Here is a 23,008-nt window from a genome sequence, read left to right on the forward strand (position 1 = left end):
TGGCCTTTTTTCTTCCCTCCCACATGGCAGCTGTCCTTCATTCTGCCAGCGCAATTCACATTCCATCTAGAGCCATCCTTTGTTTCTTAACCTGTCCCATTACCACCTCCTCTTGCCTTGAATATGTCTTAATGTCTCAATGTCTCTCAATCTCCTGCTTTCTATCCCATCACTGACCTTCACTTTTGTTCTTTCATCCCCTCCTCCTTTTCCCAGCACCTAACTTGCTTTAAAATCTATTCCTTTTCCTGCTTTTTTCCAGTACTGACAAAAGGTTCTTGACCTGAAGCGTTAACTCTGTTTCTCTCTCCGCGAATGCTGCCCTGGCCCGCTGAGTTTTTCCAGCGTTTTCTGTTATTATAGAGAGACATGGTCGCAAGGTGACCAAGGTTGGGAACTAAATATTCCAGGGTACTTGATGTTTAGAAAAGACAGGCAGAATTGAAAGGGGGGGGGGTGGTAGCCCTGATAATAAAGGATGACACATGTACATGTACATAGATCCCTGAAGGCAGCGGAGCAGGTAGATAAGGTGGTTAAAAAGGCATATGGGATACTTGCCTTCATTAGCCGAGGCATAGAATATAAGAGCAGGGAGGTTATGATGGAGCTGTACAAAACGCTGGTGAGGCCACAGCTGGAGTACTGTGTGCAGTTCTGGTCGCCTCACTATAGGAAGGATGTGATTGCTTTGGAGAGGGTGCAGAGAAGATTCACCAGGATGTTACCTGGGATGGAGCGCCTCAGCTATGAAGAGAGGCTGGACAGGCTGGAGTTGTTTTCCTTGGAGCAGAGAAGGCTGAGGGGGGACCTGATTGAGGTGTACAAAATAATGAGGGGCATAGATAGGGTAGATAAAGAGGAACTTTTCCCCTTAGTGGGGGGGTCAATAACAAGGGGGCATAGATTCAGGGTAAGGGGCAGGAGATTTAGAGGGGATTTGAGGAGGAACTTTTTCACCCAGAGGGTGGTTGGAATGTGGAACTCAATGCCTGAAAGGGTGGTGGAGGCAGGAACCCTCACAACATTCAAGAAGCATTTGGATGAGCACTTGAAATGCCATTGCATACAAGGCTATGGACCAAATGCTGGAAAATGGGATTAGACTGGACAGGGATGGATGGGCGGCGCAGACACGATGGGCCGAAGGGCCTCTTTCTGTGCTGTAAAACTCTATGACTCTATGACACAAGGACAGCAGCGTGAAAGGATCTCAGCTCAGAAGATCAGGAAGTAGAATCAGTATGGGTGGAGATAAGAAATAACAAGGGACAGAAAACACTGGTGGGAGTAGTTTATAGGCCCCCAAACAGTGGCTATACCATTGAACAGGGTTTTAATCAACAAATTATAGGAGCTTGTAACAAAGGTAATACAATAATCACGGGGGACTTTAATCTTCATATAGACTGGGCAAATCAAATTGGCAAAGATAGCCTAGAGGACGAGTTCATGAAATGCATTCGAGACAGTTTCCCAGAACAATGTGTCATGGAACCAACCAGGGTACAGGCTATTTTAAATATTGTATTGTGTAATGAGACAGGGTTAAATAGCAATCGCATAGTAAAGGATCCTCTGGAGAAGAGTGATCATAATATGATAACATTTCACATTGAGTTTGAGTGAAATACTTCAGTCAAAAACAAGTCTTTAGCTTAAATAAAGCCAAGTACATTGGTATGAGGGGTGAGTTAGCCAAGGTAGATTGGGAAATTAGATTAAGAGATAGATGGTAGATAAGCAGTGGCAAACATTGAAATATTCCAAAATTCTCAACAAATATACATTCCATTGAGAAATACAAACTCCATGGGAAAAATGATCCATCCGTGGTTAACTAAAGTAGTTAAGGATAGTATTAGATTAAAAGAAGCTTATAATGTTGTGAAGAATAGTAGTAAGCCTGAGGATTGAGAGAGCTTTAGAAACCAGCAAAGGATGACCAAAAATTGATAAAAAGGGAGAAAATAGAATTAGAGTAAACTAGCAAGGAAGATAAAAACAGATTGTAAGAGCTTCTACAAGTATGTAAAAAGGAAGAGAGTCGCAAAAGTAAGCATTGGTCCCTTAGAGGCTGAGACAGGTGAAATTATAATGGGGAATAAGGAAATGGCTGAAATTTTAAATTAATATTTTGTATGTCTTCACAGTAAAAGACACAAAAAACATACCAAAAATAGTAGGGAACCAATGGGCTAATAAGAGTGAGGAACTTAAAGTAATTAATATCAGTAGAGAAAGTACTCGAGAAACTAATGGGACTAAAAGCCAACGAATCCTCTGGACCTGATGGCCTACATCCTAGGCTTCTAAAAGAGGTGGTTGCAGAGATAGAGGATGCACTGGTTGTGATCTTCCAAAATTCCCTAGATTGTAGAATGGTCCCAGCAGATTGGAAGGTAGCAAATGTAACCCCGCTATGCAAGAAAGGAGGGAGAGAGAAAACAGGGAACTACAGGCCAGTTAGCCTGACATCAGTTGTAGAGAAAATGCTGGAATCCATTATTAAGTAAATGGTAACTTAGAAAATCATAATATGATTAGGCAGAGTCAACATGGTTTTATGAAAGGGAAATCGTGTTTAACAGGTTTTTTGAGGATGTAACTAGCAGAGTAGATAAAGGGGAACCAGTGGATGTAGTATATTTGGATTTCCAAAAGGCATTCGATAAGGTGCCAAATAAAAGGTTATATCGTAAAATAAAGGCTCATGGGGTTGGGGGTAATCTGGATGGAGGATTGGTTAACGGAAATAAAAAGAGATGGGATAAACGGGTCATTTTCCGGTTGGCAGGCTGTTACTAGTGGGATGCCACAAGGATCAGTGCCTGGGCATCAGCTATTTATAATCTATATTAATGACTTAGATGAAGGGACCAAGTGCAATGTATCCAAGTTTGCTGACGATACAAAGCTAGGTGGGAAAGAAAGCTGTGAGGTCGTCACAAAGCCTGCAAAGGGTATAGACAGATTAAGTGAATGGGCAATAAGGTGGCAGATGGAGTATAATGTGAGGAAATGAGAGGTTATTTACTTTGGTAGGAAGAGGAGAAAAACATAATTTTTTTTAAATGGTGAGAAATTATTAAATGTTGGTGTTCAAAGAGATTTAGGTGTCCTCTTACAGGAACCACAGAACCCTAGTATGCAAGTACTGCAAGCAATTAGGAAAGCAAATGGCATGTTGGCCTTTATTGCAAGGGGGCTGGAATACAAGAATAAGGAGGTCTTACTACAATTGTACAGGGCTTTGGTGAGACCACACCTGGGGTACTGTGCACAGTTTTGGTGTCCTTATCTGAGAAAGGACATACATGCCTTAGAGGCGGTGCAACAAAGGTTCACTAGATTGATCCCTGGGATGAGAGAGTTGTCCTATTAGGAGAGATTGAGTAGAATGGGCCTATGCTCTCGAGTTTAGAAGAATGAGAGGTGATCTCGTTGAAATATAAGATTCTGAGGGGTGTTGACAGGGTAGATGCAGAGAGGTTGTTTCCCCTGGCTGGAGAGTCTAGAACTCGGGAGCAAAGTCTCAGGATAAGGGGTCAGCCATTTAAGACTGAGATGAGGAGGAATTTCTTCACTCAGAGGGCTGTGAATCTTTGGAATTCTGTACCCTACAGGGCTGTGGATGCTGAGTTGTTGAGTATATTCAAAGCCGAGATATATTTTTGAACTCTAGGCGCATCAAGGGATATGGGGATCAGGCGGGAAAGTAGAGTTGAGGTCAAAGATCAGCCATGATCTTACTGAATGGCAGAGCAGGCTCGAGTGGCCGGACAGCCTACTCCTGATTCTTATGTGGTTATTACTCTGAATGAAAAAGTGTATATTTCATTAAGAGCAATGATAGCTACATATACATTTTATTTACATGGGTGTATGTAGGAGAATCTCTCATGGCCTTGCTCATGGTTAGTCAGAGGATATAGCATGCATTTGTTATAACAGGACATGGTAGGCAGACCTGGGTAACTTGCACCACAGTCCCACTAGTGGTGGGAGGAATAAACAACAGGTTTTAATGTCACCTATTAAAAGTAATAGGTGCTGCCACTGCACTTTAGGCCTCGAGGCATTACTAATGTCACAAAAGTGTTACTAAATCGCGACAGCAGAAAATCAGGATGACAAACGGGAAGCTATGATCTTATTAAATGTTGGAGCAGGCTCCAAGGGCTAAATGGTCTACACCTGCGCCTATTTCTTATGTTAAGAATTAAATATGTATATCGATAACTATCAGGGACTGCTTATTAAGGCCAGATTATCATTCATGATTTCATCCAGACTATTTTTGTTCTATATATGGTCACACAAACACAATGCAACTTTAAACTTTAACTCTTCGTTTTTAATCCACCTTCAGCTACCAAGAACGGTGTGTGCTGTTCCACAAACATTGCCATGAAAACCATCAACAATTGCTCCACAATTGCAGGTTGTCCACATTCTCAATTAGCATCTTTCCACAACGACTTCAATTCTTTTAAGCTCATGTAGGTGACTTCTAGTACAGCATGGCTAGATTCAAAGCAAAGCTCCATCTACTCTGCCCTAACAATGAGCTTTAATCTCCAACCTCTGAAGAGTACCCTCTATCAACCCCCCTCCACATAGCATCAGCAGGATTTTTTCCACTACCCACAGTACAGGAAACTTTCGATTTACTGGCACCTAAATAACCGGAAATCTCAGTTAACCGGCAAAATTCAGGAGTAGGTTCAGGTAAGTTTTATTACTTGCCTTCCTTCATCTGTTGCTGTGCAAGGGTGTGGCTGCAGCTGTTGCTAAGCTACAGAGACGCTTGGAACTTTTGGCCATTGTTCTGAACCTGTTGGGTTTGTTGCTTTATACGGAGCTCTCAGCTCCGTATCTTTTACTATAGCTTTCGGTTATCCAGAATTTTTGATGAACCGGCACCACGTCGGTCCCGGATAAAAAAAACGTTTCCTGTATCCTTATGGCTTTGGAACCAAAATTGCAGTGCCAACTTGTGGGCAGGCCAGTGATGTGCCCCAACCCACTATGATGTGTGTCAAGATTGCCCATTGTAACTTCAAACAGAGGAAAGTGAGCAAATAAGACACAGAGATATTAGGCTAGATTTTGTTTAAAAATCCACTTTATATCATTTGCACATTACTACAATGCCATTTCTTTTCAAATCATTTTGATATTGACTGCATTAAAGGTGTCTAAGCTAATGGCATTCGTGTCCAGAATTACAATTTATGATGTACAAGATTCTAGTCATCAGACTCCACTTTTTCTTTGGGGATTTGAGCATCAGTATCATGGAATGTGGAGCTGCACCTATGATCCCCACACATGGAATTACTAATTTCAGCAATGCCATTATGGTGAGGTGCCAAGTAGAGAGACAGTTCCTCTATACAGGGAGGAAGCCTTATCCCATGGTGCAACTCCTGTGTCATACACTGCCCAGTGTCAGCCACAGAGCAAAAATGGAGATCTAGCAGCAGGTTATCCACCTTCTCAGTTGGGGATACATGACAAGGTAAAAGTACAATACCTTTTCTAAAATAAAGAGCAGGGCTGCATTATTCCTGAACATGCCACTGTGATGCATCCCGATTCCACCCAAAAACACTTAGCTCTGGATTTCAAATATCAGATTTAGTTCCCCAAACCTCCATTGAATAAACAATTGAAATAGCAGTTAACACATCTGAAATGAATGAAAAGCATTGAACTTTAATATACTGCAATGATATACGAAATGACACAACCAAAACGTGTTCTACCTCAGCTGTAAGTTTACTGGATACAGGAGTAATGAAACCAATCCGACCGTCATCAAAAACCACAGCAAAACCATCAAGGGTTGCACAGTATTCCATATCTTGAATATGTACAGACTCAAAATCTAATGACGGACCTGTCAGCAAAAACAAACATCAAAACCATACTACGCTGTAAAATTCATACCAGCATTTGCAAGTATCATGTTGGACCAATTGCAAGGTGACTAATACCATATTATGCAGATACAATCAAGCCCACATTTCACAGAATCACAGAAACCCCACAGTGCAGAGAGGCCATTTCGGCCCATCGAGCCTGCACCGACACATATCCCACCCGATCCCTGTAACCCCTACACCAACACATATCCAACCCTATCCCCGCGTATTTAATCCCCCTAACACTAAGGGTCAATTTATCATAGCCAATCACATTTAATGAATACCAACTTGCCACATTGAGCTGTTGTTCCACGCAGGTGTCTGCTCAATGCGGGGTTAATTCTGTATGCTCAGTGCTCGCAACATTGAAATTATAAATTTCAATTTGATTAAATGTCAGAATATCTTGATTTTCCCAGTGGGCATTTATGAAAAGTCTGTGCTTTAGATTATGTCAGGTTGCTGAGATTTTTTTTTTTGGGGGGGGGGGGGGGAGGTGATGGTAGTGACAGGCCCTGCAAATGGAGCTGGCAAGAGGATCTCATGTTCTGGAGTCCACACTGAGGGGTCAATTTTGTGGAACCTGTCGGGAAAAGGCGGGACTTCCCCTTTCGGGTTTCTGACCCGCCTACTTTGACGTCCGGCCAATCCGCGCGATTTTCCCTTGATTGACCTTGTTGAGCCCGCCCAGCGGGCTCAGCAGGCCAATTAAGGGCCACCCGGCAACAGGGGACGTCACAGACTGCAATTTCATCTGTCAAGATTTCTGACAGATGAAATATCAGTATTTCACAGCTGTTTGAAGCTGTCAAACACTGACACTCTGATTTCTAAGCTGAGTCCTTCTACGCAGACTCAGTTAGAAATCTCAGCAGCACTAAAAGCTGCAGGCTGTCACTTTTCACAGATCGCAGCCATTCAGCTTTAAGTGCCGGCTGACTGATGCGCTCCCAACACCTAGAGGAAGAAAGGCTGTGAAGGTAAGTAAAGGTAAGTAAAAGTTCTTTACACACTTTAGACACACCAAACACACTTACCTTTGCACTCATGCACCCATCACTCACCTGAGCGCCGACATCGCGACCCCTCCAACTCATTCAACCCGACGGCCCGCCGCTCCAACCTGGCGTGGTTTGGAGCCGTCGGGAAACCCACACGAAACCCCTCAAAATGGGGATTAGGCTAAAAACTGCCTGTTAACTACCTGTTAACAGGCAGTTAATTGGCACTAATCCCTTCCCGCCTGGTTTCGGCGGGTCCCAGTGAGGGGCGGGTACCCGCCGCCCCTGAAACTTACGTGGGGCGGGGTTTTGGGCGGGATAGTGTCGGGACCCCCAAAGTCGGGATTCCCCCCACCCCCCCACCCCACCCGCCTGACGGCTCCCCGGAAATCTAGCCCTAAGTGTTTGCATTTGGGAAAATTCAGACATTTATAGCACTTCAAGGAAAGATACTTTGAATAACCAATACTGAGCAACTGAAAAGTTGAACAATCAGTCTTCAACTGAGATGGCAACTTGCATTTGTATAGTGCTTTTAAAGTAGACTTCTAATATTTCGGTAAAGCTAGATTCAGTATTTTAAAACACAGTAAGTGGGCAGCACTGGTCAGCTCTGAGAACAGCAGAGCGGGCCGGAATGTCATGTGCTAAGGATCCGACTGTCTGGTGAGCCTGGGCAGTATAAACCAAGCAGGATTGGAGAAGGTGCAGCTAGTTGAGCCTGTCTGAAGAGGTCACAATTTTGGGGTTTTTGTGCTGGATATTCTCTAGTATAGCATCACTCCTGTAAGTAGACCTTGCATGCTCTACACCTTTTTCTGTCCAATATCTACTTGGATGATAGCATGTCCAAGGGATTGTAACAGGGAACCTTTACTCCATATATTGGCTACTTTAAAAAGGAGACTGAAATAGCACTTTACGCAGATAAGCCAGTTTTCAAACAATCAATTGGTTTATTTTACATTAAAAAGTGAACGGTATACAGTTTTCAGTGAGAATAATGTTTTCCTATACTCCTTGGTTATGGAAAATAATAAAGATACAATTTACTGGTTTTCTAAACAAAGGCTCATTTCACTAGCTAAGCTGGTCCAAGCTTTTAAAACAGGCTGCATCTTGCTGCTGCGAGAATACAGATCATTCTTGTGCGAGTGAGCGAGACCTTAGCTGAGCCCCCACTGTGCAAATTAGATGGAATAATACCTGAACCATTAGGTGTCTCACACAATGTTTGGGATGGTACAGAATGATTCCCCTCCACTGAATGGCTAATTATAAAGGCATAATGCATAAGTTTAGATACTCAGGTTGCAGTTTTACTAGCTGAATTTCAGCACAGTTCAGATTGACCAAATATGAAGACCTTACCTCTTGAAGACTGCAGGTCTACAGAAAATGGAACTGAACAAAGATTAATAGCTTTCCTTCCATTTGTCAAACCATCCCAGTGAATAAGATGGAGTATCCCATCATTAGTAGCGATTACCAAATCATCCTGCATCGACTGCAAACTGTGAAGAGGGAAAACATAATTAGTATGGCAATCTCAATCCATTACAATAAAATCAGAGTGGAATTTGCCCAGGTTTATCACAAGACCACATGACCCATTTCTAAATATTTCTACATTAAAGAAGTCCTTGTTATTGATTGTTGTCTGCAGACGTTGGTCATGGTTAAATGGCAGGAAAGTCAATGGCATCCCTCCTGGTGGTGAAAATGCAGCATTATAGATTTCAGTACTCCACAACACTTCTACACAATTAAAGGTTAGGAAAAAAATGTCTTCACGCAGAGGGTGGTTAGAATGTGGACAAATCATTGTTGAAGCAGACTCCATAAATTCTCTTAAAGGGAATTAGAAATTGAATTGGAAAAGAAGAAATTAAAGGCCGAGGGCAGAAGCGTTGTCTTTTAGATGAGATATTAAATCGAAGCCCCGTCTGCCCCATCAGGTAGATGTAAAAGATTCAATGCCACTTTTTGAAGAGCAGGGAGCTTTCCCAGTGTTATGCACAACCAGGCTATCCCTCAGCCAACACTACCAAAAATAGATTATCTGGTCATTTATCTCACTGCTGTGTTTTCCTACACTACAATAGTGGTTACACTTCAAAAGTACTTCATTGGTTGTGAGGCGCTTTGGGACATCCTGAGGTTCTGAAAGGCAGGATATGGAAGATCTTTTAATCAGGAAATCTAAATTGAACACAAATGGTGTTGAAGCTCAGAACCTCCAACTGGTAGATTCAATTTTATGAAGTATGGTGTATCCACATGGTGGTCAGAAGGATGATGGCAATGCACTCATATTTTATGATGTGTTGTGCAGTTCAACTGCTAAACACCTAATGAGGGTTCAAATTTGCACTTGGCACTATTCTAACAAGTTAGTGACTATCTTCCTTGGGAGGGAGTGTGGGAAGGGAAATGGTAACTGAGATCTCTTTGGGGTTAAGGTGGCTCTGAAACAATAAACTTGGTGATGGAGTGTTGAACCAAGTCAACCCTTTATGAAAGGCTCGGTAATGAATTATCTGAGGCAGACAGGGACACAGTACGCCAGCCTGGCTCACTAACATCATTCGCATCTGGGATTCTTCCTGTTCAGTTTCAGATAATCCAAAGACTCAATGGGTAGGGTGGTCCTGCACCTACAGGCAAGATATCTACGCATGTTGTGTTGGGAGCCTGACTAAATTCCAGCAGCACTCATGCATACATTTGGGGTACCCCATGCCATGGCGCCTCTCAACTTGTGCCCAAACTAGTCGAGGGCAGTGTCAGTTCTATCTCCCGCATTTCTGCCCTCACCCCTGCCCCTCCCTCCCGGAACCACGATAGGGTTCCCCTTGTCCTCACCTTTCACCCCACCAGCCTCCACATTCAACGGATCATCCTCCGGCATTTCCGCTACCTCCAAAGTGATCCCACTACCAAACGTATCTTCCCCTCCCCTCCCCTTTCAGCATTCCGCAGGGACCGCGCCCTCCGAGACACCCTAGTCCACTCCTCTATCACCCCAAACAGCCCTTCCCCTGGCACCTTCCCGTGCAAGCGGAGGAGATGTAACACCTGCCCCTATACCTCCCCCCTTCCCACTGTCCAGGGCCCCAAACACCCCTTCCAGGTGAAACAGCGATTTTCTTGTACTTCTCGCAATCTAGTATACTGTATTCGCTGCTCACGATGCGGTCTCCTCTACATTGGGGAGACCAAACACAGATTGGGTGACCGCTTTGCGGAACACCTCCGTTCAGTCCATAAGGGTGACCCTGAGCTTCCGGTCGCCTGTCATTTTAATTCAACGCTCCATTCCCACTCGGACCTCATTGTCCTTGGCCTCTTGTATTGTTTCACAGAAGCTCAACGTAAACTCGAGGAACAGCACCTCATCTTCCGATTTGGCACTCTGCAGCCTTCCGGACTCAATATCGAGTTCAACAATTTCAGATCATAACCTCGGCCCCTATTTCATTTTTTCTTGTAATTTTTCCACTCCTTTCCCCCCCTCCCCCCTTCCTTTTGTTTTGCTCTCACACCTGGCAGCTATCCCTTGCCCTGCCAGTACACTTTACACCCAATCTCAGCCTATTACCATCTCGTCTAGCTTCTAACACCTTTCATTGTCTCTTTTTTACTTCTTTTGTTTCTTTTATTCTTTTGTCCGATCGCAGCCCTGCTTCCGATCCATCTTTTCTTTCCAGTTTTGAAGAAGGGTTCGACCCGAAACGTCAACTCAAATTTCTGTCCACGGATGTTGCCTGACCTGCTGAGTTTTTCCAGCATTTTCTGTTGTTATTTCGGATTTCCAACATCCGCAGTATTTTGCTATCGTACTAATGTTAGAAGTTAGGATGTACACCACAAGGCAAGCCTAACCGTGGCATGAGAAGCTGTCCTTATCCTGCATGAATAGCTGGAGTTATACCAACACACTGGTGGAGTCCCTCACTTGCATAGAAAGAAAACAAAATGGAAAGCCCCCTTACATATCAACCTCACAGATAAACCACTGCACTCCAGTGGCAACTAGTAAGAAAAAGCAAAAAAAAATGCAGTCACAGTGTATAACGTTTTCTAGTGTCTTTTTTTTACTCATTACATTCACATGGCGAAAATGAAGTTTCATGACAACTGATTTTTAGGTGGTAGCAAATATGCTACACAATTCCACAAATAAAATGGAGTAAGATCACCCCATCCTGAAATGGTTTGCTGCAATTTTTAAATATCATTTGGTATTAATCAGAATGGTTCTTCAGATTATGGGCTACACATGTCAACTTCAAATGAAGAAGCAGAAGAAATAGCATGAGAAAATTAAGAATAACCCATATAAATGTGAGATATATATAAAAAAGAGATTATTCGGCTCTCTTAATTTCACATTTAAAAATAATTTTGTAATTTCAGTCCTATTGAGGCTACTTTCCACCTGGCACAAGACTCCAGCACTGTGGTTAGGCCACAGCTGGAATACTGTGTGCAGTTCTGGTCGCCACACTACAGGAAGGATGTGATAGCTTTGGAGAGGGTGCAGAGGAGATTCACCAGGATGCTACCAGGGCTGGAACGCTTCAGCTATGAAGAGAGACTGGGCAGATTGGGTTTGTTTTCCTTGGAGCAGAGGAGGCTGAGGGGGGACATGATTGAGGTGTACAAAATTATGAGGGGCATAGATAGGATGGATACTTAAGGAGCTTTTTCCCTTAGTAGAAGGGTCAATAACTAGGGGGCACAGATTCAAGGTAAAGGGCGGGAGGTTTAGAGGGGATTTGAGAAAGAACTTTTTCACCCAGAGGGTGGTTGGAGTCTGGAACTCACTGCCCGGAAGGGTTGTGGAGGCTGGAACCCTCACAACATTCAAGACGCATTTGGATGAGCACTTGAAATGCCATAGCATACAAGGCTACGGACCAAATGCTGGAATATGGGATTAGATTAGACCGGGCGTGATGGCCGGCGCGGACACGATGGGCCGAAGGGCCTCTATCCGTGCTGTATAACTCTATGTTGCACGTTGTACTCCATTTTGACAGACAGGCAAAATCCAAGTCTCATGCAATACCATAGCTTTTCCTTCAATACCTTTGGCAGAATATAATTAACTCGAGTTAGCTGAATCATAAGAAGTTACATCCAATAAGATTAAGCTTTAATCAAAGTCAAAATCCCTAATGCATCAAGAACAAAATGGCTATTTTACAAAAATTACAAAACAATTTGTAACAGAAGAGACTGGGAATGTTGAAGTATTACCTTGTGATTTGTGCTTGGAAATCCAGCACTTTTTTCATCTCTACAGTGAGGGATGGAGCACATTGTTCCTCCTTGTAACCTGGAGTTACTTTCACTCTTGGATTTCCTCTATAATAAAAGGAAAGTCAGATTGTTAAAGCAATATGTAATCCCATTTACACACTCAGGGTGCAAGTATTCGTTTATATATTGAGTGAAACTATACTGTATTAGCAAATGAGAAGGCTTAGCCAATCATTACAAAATTACTTTCTACTGTAAAATCCAATTTAATGTTAGAATTTAAAGAATTAGGTTAAAAAGCTAGACATGCTGTTGATAATTTTTGGCAAAAATAAGCAATGCTGTAAAAATTTCCACTGCCTTCTATATAGTTAAAATGGGAATTCTTACTAAAGCTTAAATTTGATAAAGTAATTTTGAGATCATTCATACTAGACAATATGGAAACAATGAATAAGCAGTGAAGTTTTGTCATTGCTGCATTAGACAAGCAAGACTGTCCATAGGTTATTGAAAGGAGACATACCAATTAATTCATCATCCATTCACTCAAAAAAGTCAGATGTATACATTTTTGTCAACTTTAAGTTCCAGGTTGGAGGAGAAATGAAATGGAGACACATTTTAAGACTACACAGCTTAAAGCTCTAGCATCTTTTATTCCAAAATTCAATTTCTACACCTATTTCATACATTAAATGTGTACATTAGAAAACTACTGGCAAATTGCTTCTCGGAATGAAGTTAATAATCAGAAGACCCTCATTTAAAGACTCTGGAATTACCATCCTTTATGTTAACAGGTTGCTCAGTTCATGCCAGATTGCTAATAGCTGAAAGCCATGGCGGGATGAAAAATCAGCAAAGAGAGCGATTGCATCCTGAAAAGTTCAGCTACAGTTTGATCTGAAACAGTGTGAAACAGCTGAAACAGGACAGCAAGAAAATAGGGGGAGAAAAGGATAGGGATATAATTACAGCAGATCGATTAGGAGCCTGTTAAGATCTGAAAGCATCACAGGGCTTGAGGGCTGAAAGAAAATGTTTCCATCAATCTTTCCAAATCACAAGACTTCAGCACATTAATTAGTGTGATCATCTTTCTAGGAAGGTTCTCATGTTCAAACATTTCCATCTCTTTAATGCCATCACCAAGGCACCTACAATCCAATATGACATGAGCAATGGCAATTATATGAAGGGATTGTCAAGATCAAACAAATAATTCATCTCAAAAACAAAACAATGTATTGAATCTTGGAACATGCATAATTCAACATCCATTTGATCGGTACACTCAGGTTGTTAACCAACTGCAAGAATGTCTTCTCAAAGTACCAAAGTCAACTGCTGCAAATGGGTCTACTCAGTTTCCTCAGAGAAACAAGGGAAGATTGGCTCATTGCACCCACCACTTGACATATGCGCCCAAATTCAGAATTAATGTTGGATGGTCAAAAATGCTTTGTAAGCAATTTAGCAAGTCCATCAACACCTCATGAATAAATTCTGAAGCCAAATGAGTTAACTAGTGTGCCAGCATGAAAACATTTTTTTTTAACTATGAAAAACAGTATTGGTTGCCTGCATAGTACCAACAGCCAGTTTTACAGATGAAATCTAGCTGCAGGGTCTCAGATGTGTCTTGTAATCTATTCCAACTTGCAGTCCCAAAGTAAGCAGTGCTGCACAAGATTACATCCATGACTCAAGTGGGCTCCTCAGAGGGAGATACATTGTCAATAGAGGAGAACGTCAAACTAGTGTACATTAACCTACTTGGTTACACAGTAAAACTGGCAGATCACTGCCCATAGGGGATTGTTCTTATGGTGATCCTGAAGAGGGGTGGTACAGAATAAAAATTTTAAAGGATAGCTTTATCCCAGAATCACTTTTTGTACACAGTACAAGCCAAAGTATTGAGGTGCCTCATTTAAGATATTCACAAACCAGTTACAGACCTATTTATTTTTTCCAGTCAGCATAAGAGAGAACTTTACAATTATTGAGTACTGTGGCATTAAACCCTGAAAATAGGGTGAAGGGCATCTCGTCTGAATGTCATCCATGCCAATGTTTGGCATTATCAGTATGCATATGGAAGATAAAGCCCATGCATATGGATAATGCAACTGAGAAGCAGCACGTAGGTGAGGTATTGAAGGCCAAGGATGGAACTTTGGAGCATTCTCAATTATGCACGGACTGGGGTGAAAAGCGTTGTAGATGTGCTAGCTTTCCTGTAACTGGTGAGTGTGTAACCAAGTGAGGGTGGTGCTACAGAGCTGAACTCAGAGGAGAGACAATGGAAGATGGAATGGCCAGCCTGCAGAAAGGTCAAAGAATGATAAAGCACAACGGTCCCAGTTACAAAAAATGTGGTTGGTAACATTGACCAGGATTGCCTTCATGCTGTGGGTAGGGTGGTAAATGGACTGTAGGAATCTGAGCAGGGAGTGATGGAGAGGCAAGATGGGTAGCAATGATACATCCGAGCACCTTAAAGCAAGGCAATATAGTAGTTATAGAATTGTATAATCTTACAGCACAGAAGGAGGCCATCCAGCCTATCGTGCTTGTGCTGGCTCTTTGAAAGAGCTATCCAATTAGTTTAAAGAGGATGGAGGGGGGGAGGGGTCTAATGGCAGTTTTGAAGAATGGGAGAACAGCCTGTGGAAAAGGGCCACTGATCACATCAGCAAGCAATAGTTCAAGGAAAGTAGTTGTGTGGTAGGAAGTCTCAAAGAGCGGTCGGTCTAACGGAGGAGATGAGCCTGATTGGGCTGGGTGGGGGGGGGGGGGGGGGGGCGGGAGGAAAGAGAGCAAGTGTCAGGGAAAGAGAGGGGACTAGAGTAATGTGAGGTCAGATTTGGGACAGAGGAGGCCAAATGGTCTCAATCTTGAAGGTGAAAAATTCCATGAGATTCTCGTATTGCTGTTTATTGAAAGTCATAACCTTGACTTTTGTTTGAGATTGTGGAACTCCAACAGCTGGCAAGCCAGGAAGGAGGAAACCAAAGGTGGGCAGAACATTCACCATTTATATTGCTGCTCTAGCTCTCCTGCCTCCTACAGTATGGAGGGAAAGTCTACTTCTAGAGATGACGATCTACTTTTCCAGAGGCAGTAGCAGCACAAAATGCTGCAAGAGCAGATGTGGGGAAATGGAAGTGGCAATAACTATAGTCAAGGGAGCTTTACTCAGCAAATGCATGGGTGCTGGAGATATAAATTGTTAAGGAGAGGGAGGAGGGGAAAAAAATAAAAAGTTTAATTTCCTAGTAATTATATCCTTCACCTGCTGAATAAAAATTCAACAAAATAAGTTACAGTTCTTTCCTTAAAAATTAAATAGAAACCAATGGCAGCATACTTTAATATTTCAGAAACTTGCCACCACACTATTTCTTGGGTATTATGGCCACTATTCAGGACAAGAATTAATAATGCACTCCCTTTAAGACATGCCTTTTGTTAGTCATAAAGTAGGCATGCAGGATATGACCATTAAACAGCATAGAAAGCAATTAGGTGCACAGTGCACACACCCCAATAAAAGGAAATGTTTGAACTATGCTGCCACATCAGCAACATTTGCATTTCTTGGATGAGGTGTCTGGTTGAAACAAGTTGAAGAAAGTGAAATCAGGGTCTCTTCTCCCCAGCCCCCTCTAATCGACCTGCTGCTCTCCTACTTTGCAACACAAATCTAACTGGGTTCACAGAGCTAACATATTTACATGCACAGAAATACTCAACCTATGTTGTCGGATGGTTACAAGGAAAGATATTGGGGAAAGGTTATTTTGTGCTTCTTTGTATATTAGCTTAAAGTACAGATGAATTTACACAGGCACCGTTGATCAATTTTAAGATGCAAATAACGAGTAGAAATACAGGAAACTCTTATCCGGCACCAACGGGACCGGCGTGGTGCCGGTTTATCAAAAAGTCCGGATTACAGAGAGCTCCGTACACAGCAACAAATCCAGGCTTCCCTGTTGCTTAGCAACATGTGCAGGAACTCCGGCCACAGACCAAGCGTCCCTGTTGCTTAGCAACAAGTGCACGAACCCCAGTTACACAGCCACAGATCCAGGAACTGCCACTAATATGAAGTAAAGCTTACCTGAACCTACTCCTGAATTTTGCCGGTTAACAGAGATTTCCGGTTATTTAGGTGCCGGTTAAAAGGGAGTTTCCTGTACATACTATGGGCAATTCTAACCCCAATGTGCCATCTCAAAAATATACAAAGTGAGTCCCCATTTCTATTACCACACGAGGCAGTTTTAAATTTAAGCAGGTTGAGCAGACATCAGTATTTCTATCCACCTGCAAGCGGATCCCATTTTCCCCAGGCTCATTATCGCAATTGAACTATCCAGACAACCCACAATAGGGCAGAGGGATTTGGGATACGATTCTCTAGTATATGATTAAGGATCTTTCCTGTGTGCAATAGCACTTTGAAACAAATTTAGGAAAGCACAAGTTTAACTAGTCGATGCAAATCTTACTTAAAACTGGACTCTCAGCGGTAACATTACACAACTAAATGCTTATTTATTGGCATAGGCCTTGGGCAAAAAAAATCAAGCTGCTGATGAGAAGCCTTTGCTGCAAGTGCATTGGCCCAACTTAACTTTACAATTGTAAACAGGACCAGAATTGCTTTACCAAAAAAAAGCCAAGTGCCCATGAGCCTCCATTTGCCACTTCAATTGTAGAAATTTACAGTTTACATAAATATAATTTTGTCAGGCTCCAAATGCTGAACCCATGATTTAGTTCTCAACATATTCAGGGCTGGCGTTTGCTTTGCAAGGACTCCCTGCAAAGGTTCAGCTTTGGTCCCCTACATTTTACTAGACAATGATACTACGGTCTGGTGTCAAATTGGTTGTCTGAACTTCATCACGTTTACTTCCCAACTTTTTAAAGATAAGAAAAAGATAATCAGATGAGCTAACAGAAAAGAATAAATAGAGGTAAAAAGGATAAAAATGACAGCTCGGTCAAGATCTGTCTCTGCACTTTATAACTATGGGTTACTCGCGCTGTTAAACTTTCTGCACTATTATTTAGCACCTGGGAACTGTGACCGTCATTTCCCAGTACATATATTTCCACACAAAATGTTCAAGTGATTCTAACGGGTCAGAGGAGATAGCAAGTACTGGAAAGCGCAACAGATTTCACTTGTTATTTAAAAAAAAAAAATCTTGCCACAAGATGCAACTGGGAGGTGTATTTGCTCAAGAGTCACCTTTGGGAGAGGAGTGGCATGAGAGAAAGGACCTTCTCTATCCAGAAAGTGAATGAACAGGACAACAGAATTAAATAAAAGATTAAGATCAGAAATGTACGGTCAGACCATGCATCGTCTATGACTGACAGGCTGGAATGCAGTTGTTGAAACCCCAGCAGAATTTTAAAACTGATTAAGAGGGGACGGCTATTGTCAGGCGCCGTCAATGTTTCCTTCATAATGACATACATAAAGGGCATCAGTTTGCTCAGAGAAAATGCATTGAGTTAGGGAAATAATTAGGCACAAGCCTTCTTTATTATCGGATGAGATGGGTGACAATTCGTTTTATTTGTTCTAAGTAGCAAGTTATCATTGTTTTGAGATGTGAAAAATTATTTTGACTTGCAAAAATGAGGTCACCTTTGAAAGGGAAAAGACGACAGTTTACGGGTATTCTCATGATTTCAAATCCATTTAAAACTGTAAACTCAGGAAAGATATTGCTGAATGAAAATATAATTCATATTGATATGTATTTTAAAAATGTTAATGAAAGTATTGAGATTTGTGCGTAATTTATTCTACATTAAATTAGCACACCGAGGCTGCTCGGGGCCCTGCGCAGTTGCATGGGTTGTACGTGTAACGCCACCCCTGACCATATTAAAACTGAAGTGAAAAAAGTACTTCAGGTAAGATAACCCATGAAAAGCAGGCAGCAGGCAGACAAATTGGCAACAGCCATCTTCCCATCTGTCCTTTCCTTTCTCTATTTCCCCCCTTCCTGATCTATATACTGAGCTACATGCAATTAGAAGCGGTAAAACTATGGAAGATGTGCATCCAAAGGCCAGTAAAGTAGGCATAAAGTAAATGATCCACTGTGTATGCAAGACAAAAAAAAACATTTACCAGCTTAAATTCTTCTAAATATGTTTGTAAAATGATCACACAGAAGAGGGGTGTAAATTGCTATATGCAATTATGTGAAGACTATAAATCCTTCACCACATCCTTAAATTGACATGTACCACAAAAGTGAAACATAGCAATTTATTTAACAATCAAAATTGACTCTAAATGACTAAGTTGCGACAGGGTGCAAAGATGTCAGTTATCTATCTACCTTCCCAACGCTTGTCACACTACTTCTGGCTTCACACAACCCAGACTCCGCGGTATGCTTTCTTGTTTAAATAGGATTCCTAGTCCAGGTACTCAACAGAAGTTTATTCAATGCTTTAGACATTGCAAAAGCATTCTTAGCTAATGAGTCAAACGATCATAAAAATGTTTAAGATAGGCAGCTTTGATGTCAGATTAAAGCTGAACTGTTTCTTTGTTAATGTACAAAATAGGAAACTACCATGGAAGCAAAATGCTGAACATAACTGAATGAAAAGCAATTTTGCATTCTTTGCCTTTAGGGACCATTTCTCCAGATGTCAGGGAAAGCCTGTAGCCAGACAGGCGGTTGCGATTACGACTGTTGAAAACACACACACGTTCAGTGTTGCCACCACTGAGTTTTGTTGCGCAATATTATCTGGGCGAATTCGGATTTCATGTGACAAGATGGTTCCATTCAAAACAGCGTATTTGCACACTGCAGTTATTGTCCAAATTACCCCACAATCTAAGATGTGTTGCTACATGGTTTATTTACACATTAGCAGCCAAAATGGGGGCACAAATAAAGATGCACAGCCAGAGAAATTAGGATTCAACTGATCCAATTCCAGCAGTGGCATGCTTGAACAAAGACACCGCTGAGTGGAGTAATCAGAGGTTATCGTCACATTTAAGGTAGTATTAATCCTGTGCTATATAAAAACCCAGGGGAAATAACACCACCCATCTACAAATGTGTTATAATGGAAGATTGCAATACTGAAAACTATGTGGAAAAGGCTGCTTGTACTTGCCTTCTGTAAAATAAGGTATTGGTGGAAAAAAACTCAGTTTAACTCCCACTGTTACATAATCAGGAAATTTTAAAATGCTGAGCAGGAAGATTTCTTTTGAAATGGCGTTTACAATAATCCTAGACCCAACCACAAACTATTTTGCTCACTTGTTTGTAGCAAATGCCTTTCAAAAGACCATACAGATTCTGACTTGTGCTACCAAAAACAAGTTTATGTTCCTTTTTGAATGTCTGCCAATTCATGTTCACTTTTTGCCAAAAGATCCTAAATAACCCACTTGTGTCAAACCTCATAGGTTAAACACAAGTGAACAGCCTGTGCTTCTCTAACTTACTTTTATATAAAGGACCTCCAAGGGCATGTGGTAAGAGTGGCAAAGGTTCACTTGGTAAGTATAAGTTAGTTTGCGAACTCCACCAAAATCTAAGAGTATTACATCAAGACCCTTGCTACCATAACCAGGTTTGTGGGGTCAACTTAGTTGAGCTGCCCCTTTTTCACTGCAGCAGCTCTTGTGTATTTTTGAAATTAAGAATTGTCAGTACAGGGCAGGAGAGAAGGAAAAACATTCAAGTCATAAATCCACAAGCAAATGATGTGGCAGTTGAAGTTTCCTAGCAAGACATTGCTCTCAAAATAGCTCTGGTTAAAGTAAATTCAGCCAACTTAGAGCAGGAAAAGATCTGGAATATGGTTTGAAATTTTTGGCATACTATCTTTAACAGAACATTGAGGGACTGCAGAGAGTTCAGAGAATGATAAAGACTTAAAATACTGAAGGAAGTCCAATTCATGGAGCACTTTATCGAAAAGTACAAAAGGGTCAGTGTTGGGGCCATTGCTCTTCTCCACGTGTGGCAGCCATCTGACTCGAAAGACAATGGTGTAAGCACCAAAGCATTTAAGATACTTTGCCACGCTGCAATGAGTGGCTGAAGAGCTCCAGAGGAACAGTCCTCGCTACTGGTGGTGCATGCATAAAACACTGTCAAGATGATGAAGCCCTTGCAGTCGTGACTCTTGAAACTTGACGCACATTCCCCTTTGTTCCCTTCTCTTTCTCAGCCATCTGTCTTTAGCATCCTTGGCTCCCCGATGTAGTGCAGCTAACCAGTGTGGCCTGTTATTAGTCACATCTTCCCAGCTTGCAGTATTGATGTTAAAGATTTTCAAGTCTCTCTTTCAACACAAGCCTAGGTTATCCCAGCGGCCTTGAAGCACTGCAAGTTTTCCATACAAGGGGTGATTTGGGAACACATATTCCCTCCAACACAGACCAAGCCACCGGAGGAATCCATGTTCGAGAAGAGTTATTAAACTTGGTAACTTAACTTCCTCAGGTACTTCGGTGTCGAAAGCTTTATCTTCCCACTTAATTATCTAAAATATGGCTAAGACAGTAGGTGTGGAAAGAGTTTAGCTTTCTCTCATGCCTGCTATGAGTGGTCTAGGTCTTGCTTCCATCCAGCAGCATGCTCAGGACCTGTATGTTGGTGTCCAACATAACATTTCTGATTATTCCACACATGCTTAGTTAAGTGTCTCAATGTGGCTGCTATGTCTCCAATGTGAGAATTATCTCGTTATCTAGAGATAAGTTATCCGATACAGTTGGTCCTAGGTAATAGAACTATGTTTACAACTTCTAGCCTGGTGTCAGCTAGTTAAACTTCTGGTACAGTCAACACACCTTGTGCCATGATCACTGTCTTCTTTAGACTGATGGTTAGTCCAAATTCAGCGCAAGCTAGCAAAAAGCTATTGCAAGGTTGTTTAAGCTTCACTTCACTGTGTGCGATTAACAATACATTATTGGCGAAAAGAAGTACTCTTATCAACAGCTGTTTGATTTTACTTTTTGCGCTTAGGCATGCAACATTAGAGTTTACCAACAGATCTTGTATGTAGTAATACACCTTCGGCACTAGATGAGAAAGCACAACGAAACAGAGAGAGGAATATACCAAAGTGTTGGTGCCACAATACATCCCTGATTGACAGCACTATGAATTTCAAAACTGTCAGATTAAATCATCATACTGGAGTGTAACCTTTACACCATCTTATCCATATAAATAATCTAGAAGCTGGTGTAAGGGGCACAATATCAAAACTTGCAGACAACAAAAATAGGAACACTTCAGAATGTTGACCATTCTTTCATGAGAAAGGATTTGGAAAATGAAAGTTACTTTTAAATGTGTTTTTAAAAGAAAAGCGTATTTACACAAGTAAAAAAGGCAGAGAATGTGGTTAAAATGCCTGTAAGCGAAGGTTTGAAGTTGTGTCTCTAAGGACTGTAAGCAGTAACAAATTTGTAACGTGTCTCTGTAATCGGTAGACACCTCATACCCATTTTTTGGGAACTCTGATTCCTTGCGCTCAGCAGGCCTTCCCTGGGGTTGTGAACACAGGGTGATAAAAACAGGGATAAAGGCAGTCTCCATAAACTTGTAACTAAGGTTGACCATGTCCTCTTCTAACTGTTCCACAAACTAGTTAGTACATTGGGCAGATGACAGATGAAATTTAATGTAAGAAATGTGAGGTGATATGTTTTGGGTGGAAAAATGAGGGGAGTGGAAATAAGAACTGGTAAAACTGACAGTGAATGCAAGATGTGGCGTGAGGTGCTGCACAAGGGTCTGTTGAGGGTGCAAACATAATACGTGAATGTGAATATAATCTATGTGTCAATATCAAAATTTGCTGATGGCATCAAATTAGGACGGTTAGGAATTTGGGTCTGCCGTAGAAAGCTTCTCTGATTTAGTGGCATCAGTTGGTCCTGTAAACAGTCTGAGTGTACTACTGTATGAGAGTTGACTTGTATGTCCCTGTATCTACTTGAATGGCAGAAGAACCCAGGACACTAGTACCATCCTTGTGACTTGAACTGGACATTTGAGTCTTTCACTTGTGCACTTTTCAACCTTTCCAAAGTAGGACCAACGAGTTGGTGAGATGAGGCCAGATACAAATTGATAAGCTGCTTTATTTCACAGCAAGATGAACACATAGAAGAGCAGTTATGATCAGACTCACTGAATTCAATCAATCAATCAGTACATTAAAAGGTATGGGGATAGAGCTGTTTCTTTGCTGTAACATTCTAATCATTTTATGGGTGATGGGGAAAGAGGGGGTTTGATTGTGAGCCTGAGATTATCTGCAAAACATACTCTCAATGGAGTTTCTGCAATCATCTCCAAATTAAACTTGCAGTGCTAAAGTCACAGATGACCCTGTGTGATCAATACCATTAAACAACGTCAATTGAACACCACTGCCATTTCAAAATTAAAAGTTAAACATTACAAAAGTTATGACTCACTTGGGATACACCGGTTCATATAAGCATTTCTCTTGTCCTGAATGCACAATGTCAAAGAGCAAGATGTATCCATTTGCAGTCTGAAAGAAACAGAAATCAAAATTATAATACTTGGTAAAAACCTCACTAAAGTGGTCATTTTTCCCATTACCGTGGAAGCATTTTTGCTATGGTTCAGCACAGTTCAATAACGCAAGGGCAAAAGACTTTCAACAAATTAGCTAGGTCTTTTTACAAATTTATTAACACAGGTTTTATTTTGATTACCTTCTACTGATACATTTTCA

General features: G+C 41.6%; 1 protein-coding gene across 1 annotated transcript in view; it reads right to left on the bottom strand.

Annotated features, from left to right (window-relative positions):
• ric1 (RIC1 homolog, RAB6A GEF complex partner 1) overlaps positions 1 to 23,008 on the bottom strand; it is a 204,942-nt gene that overhangs the window by 76,902 nt on the left and 105,032 nt on the right. Inside the window, 4 exon segments of the mRNA XM_085993734.1 lie at positions 5,772 to 5,905; positions 8,306 to 8,448; positions 12,200 to 12,307; positions 22,722 to 22,801. Coding sequence (XP_085849860.1) covers positions 5,772 to 5,905; positions 8,306 to 8,448; positions 12,200 to 12,307; positions 22,722 to 22,801 — 465 coding nt within the window.

Source organism: Somniosus microcephalus, chromosome 1 (genome assembly GCF_052327205.1).
Source record: "Somniosus microcephalus isolate GS21.2 chromosome 1, FLI_Smic_1.0, whole genome shotgun sequence".
NCBI classification, from domain to species: domain Eukaryota; kingdom Metazoa; phylum Chordata; class Chondrichthyes; order Squaliformes; family Somniosidae; genus Somniosus; species Somniosus microcephalus.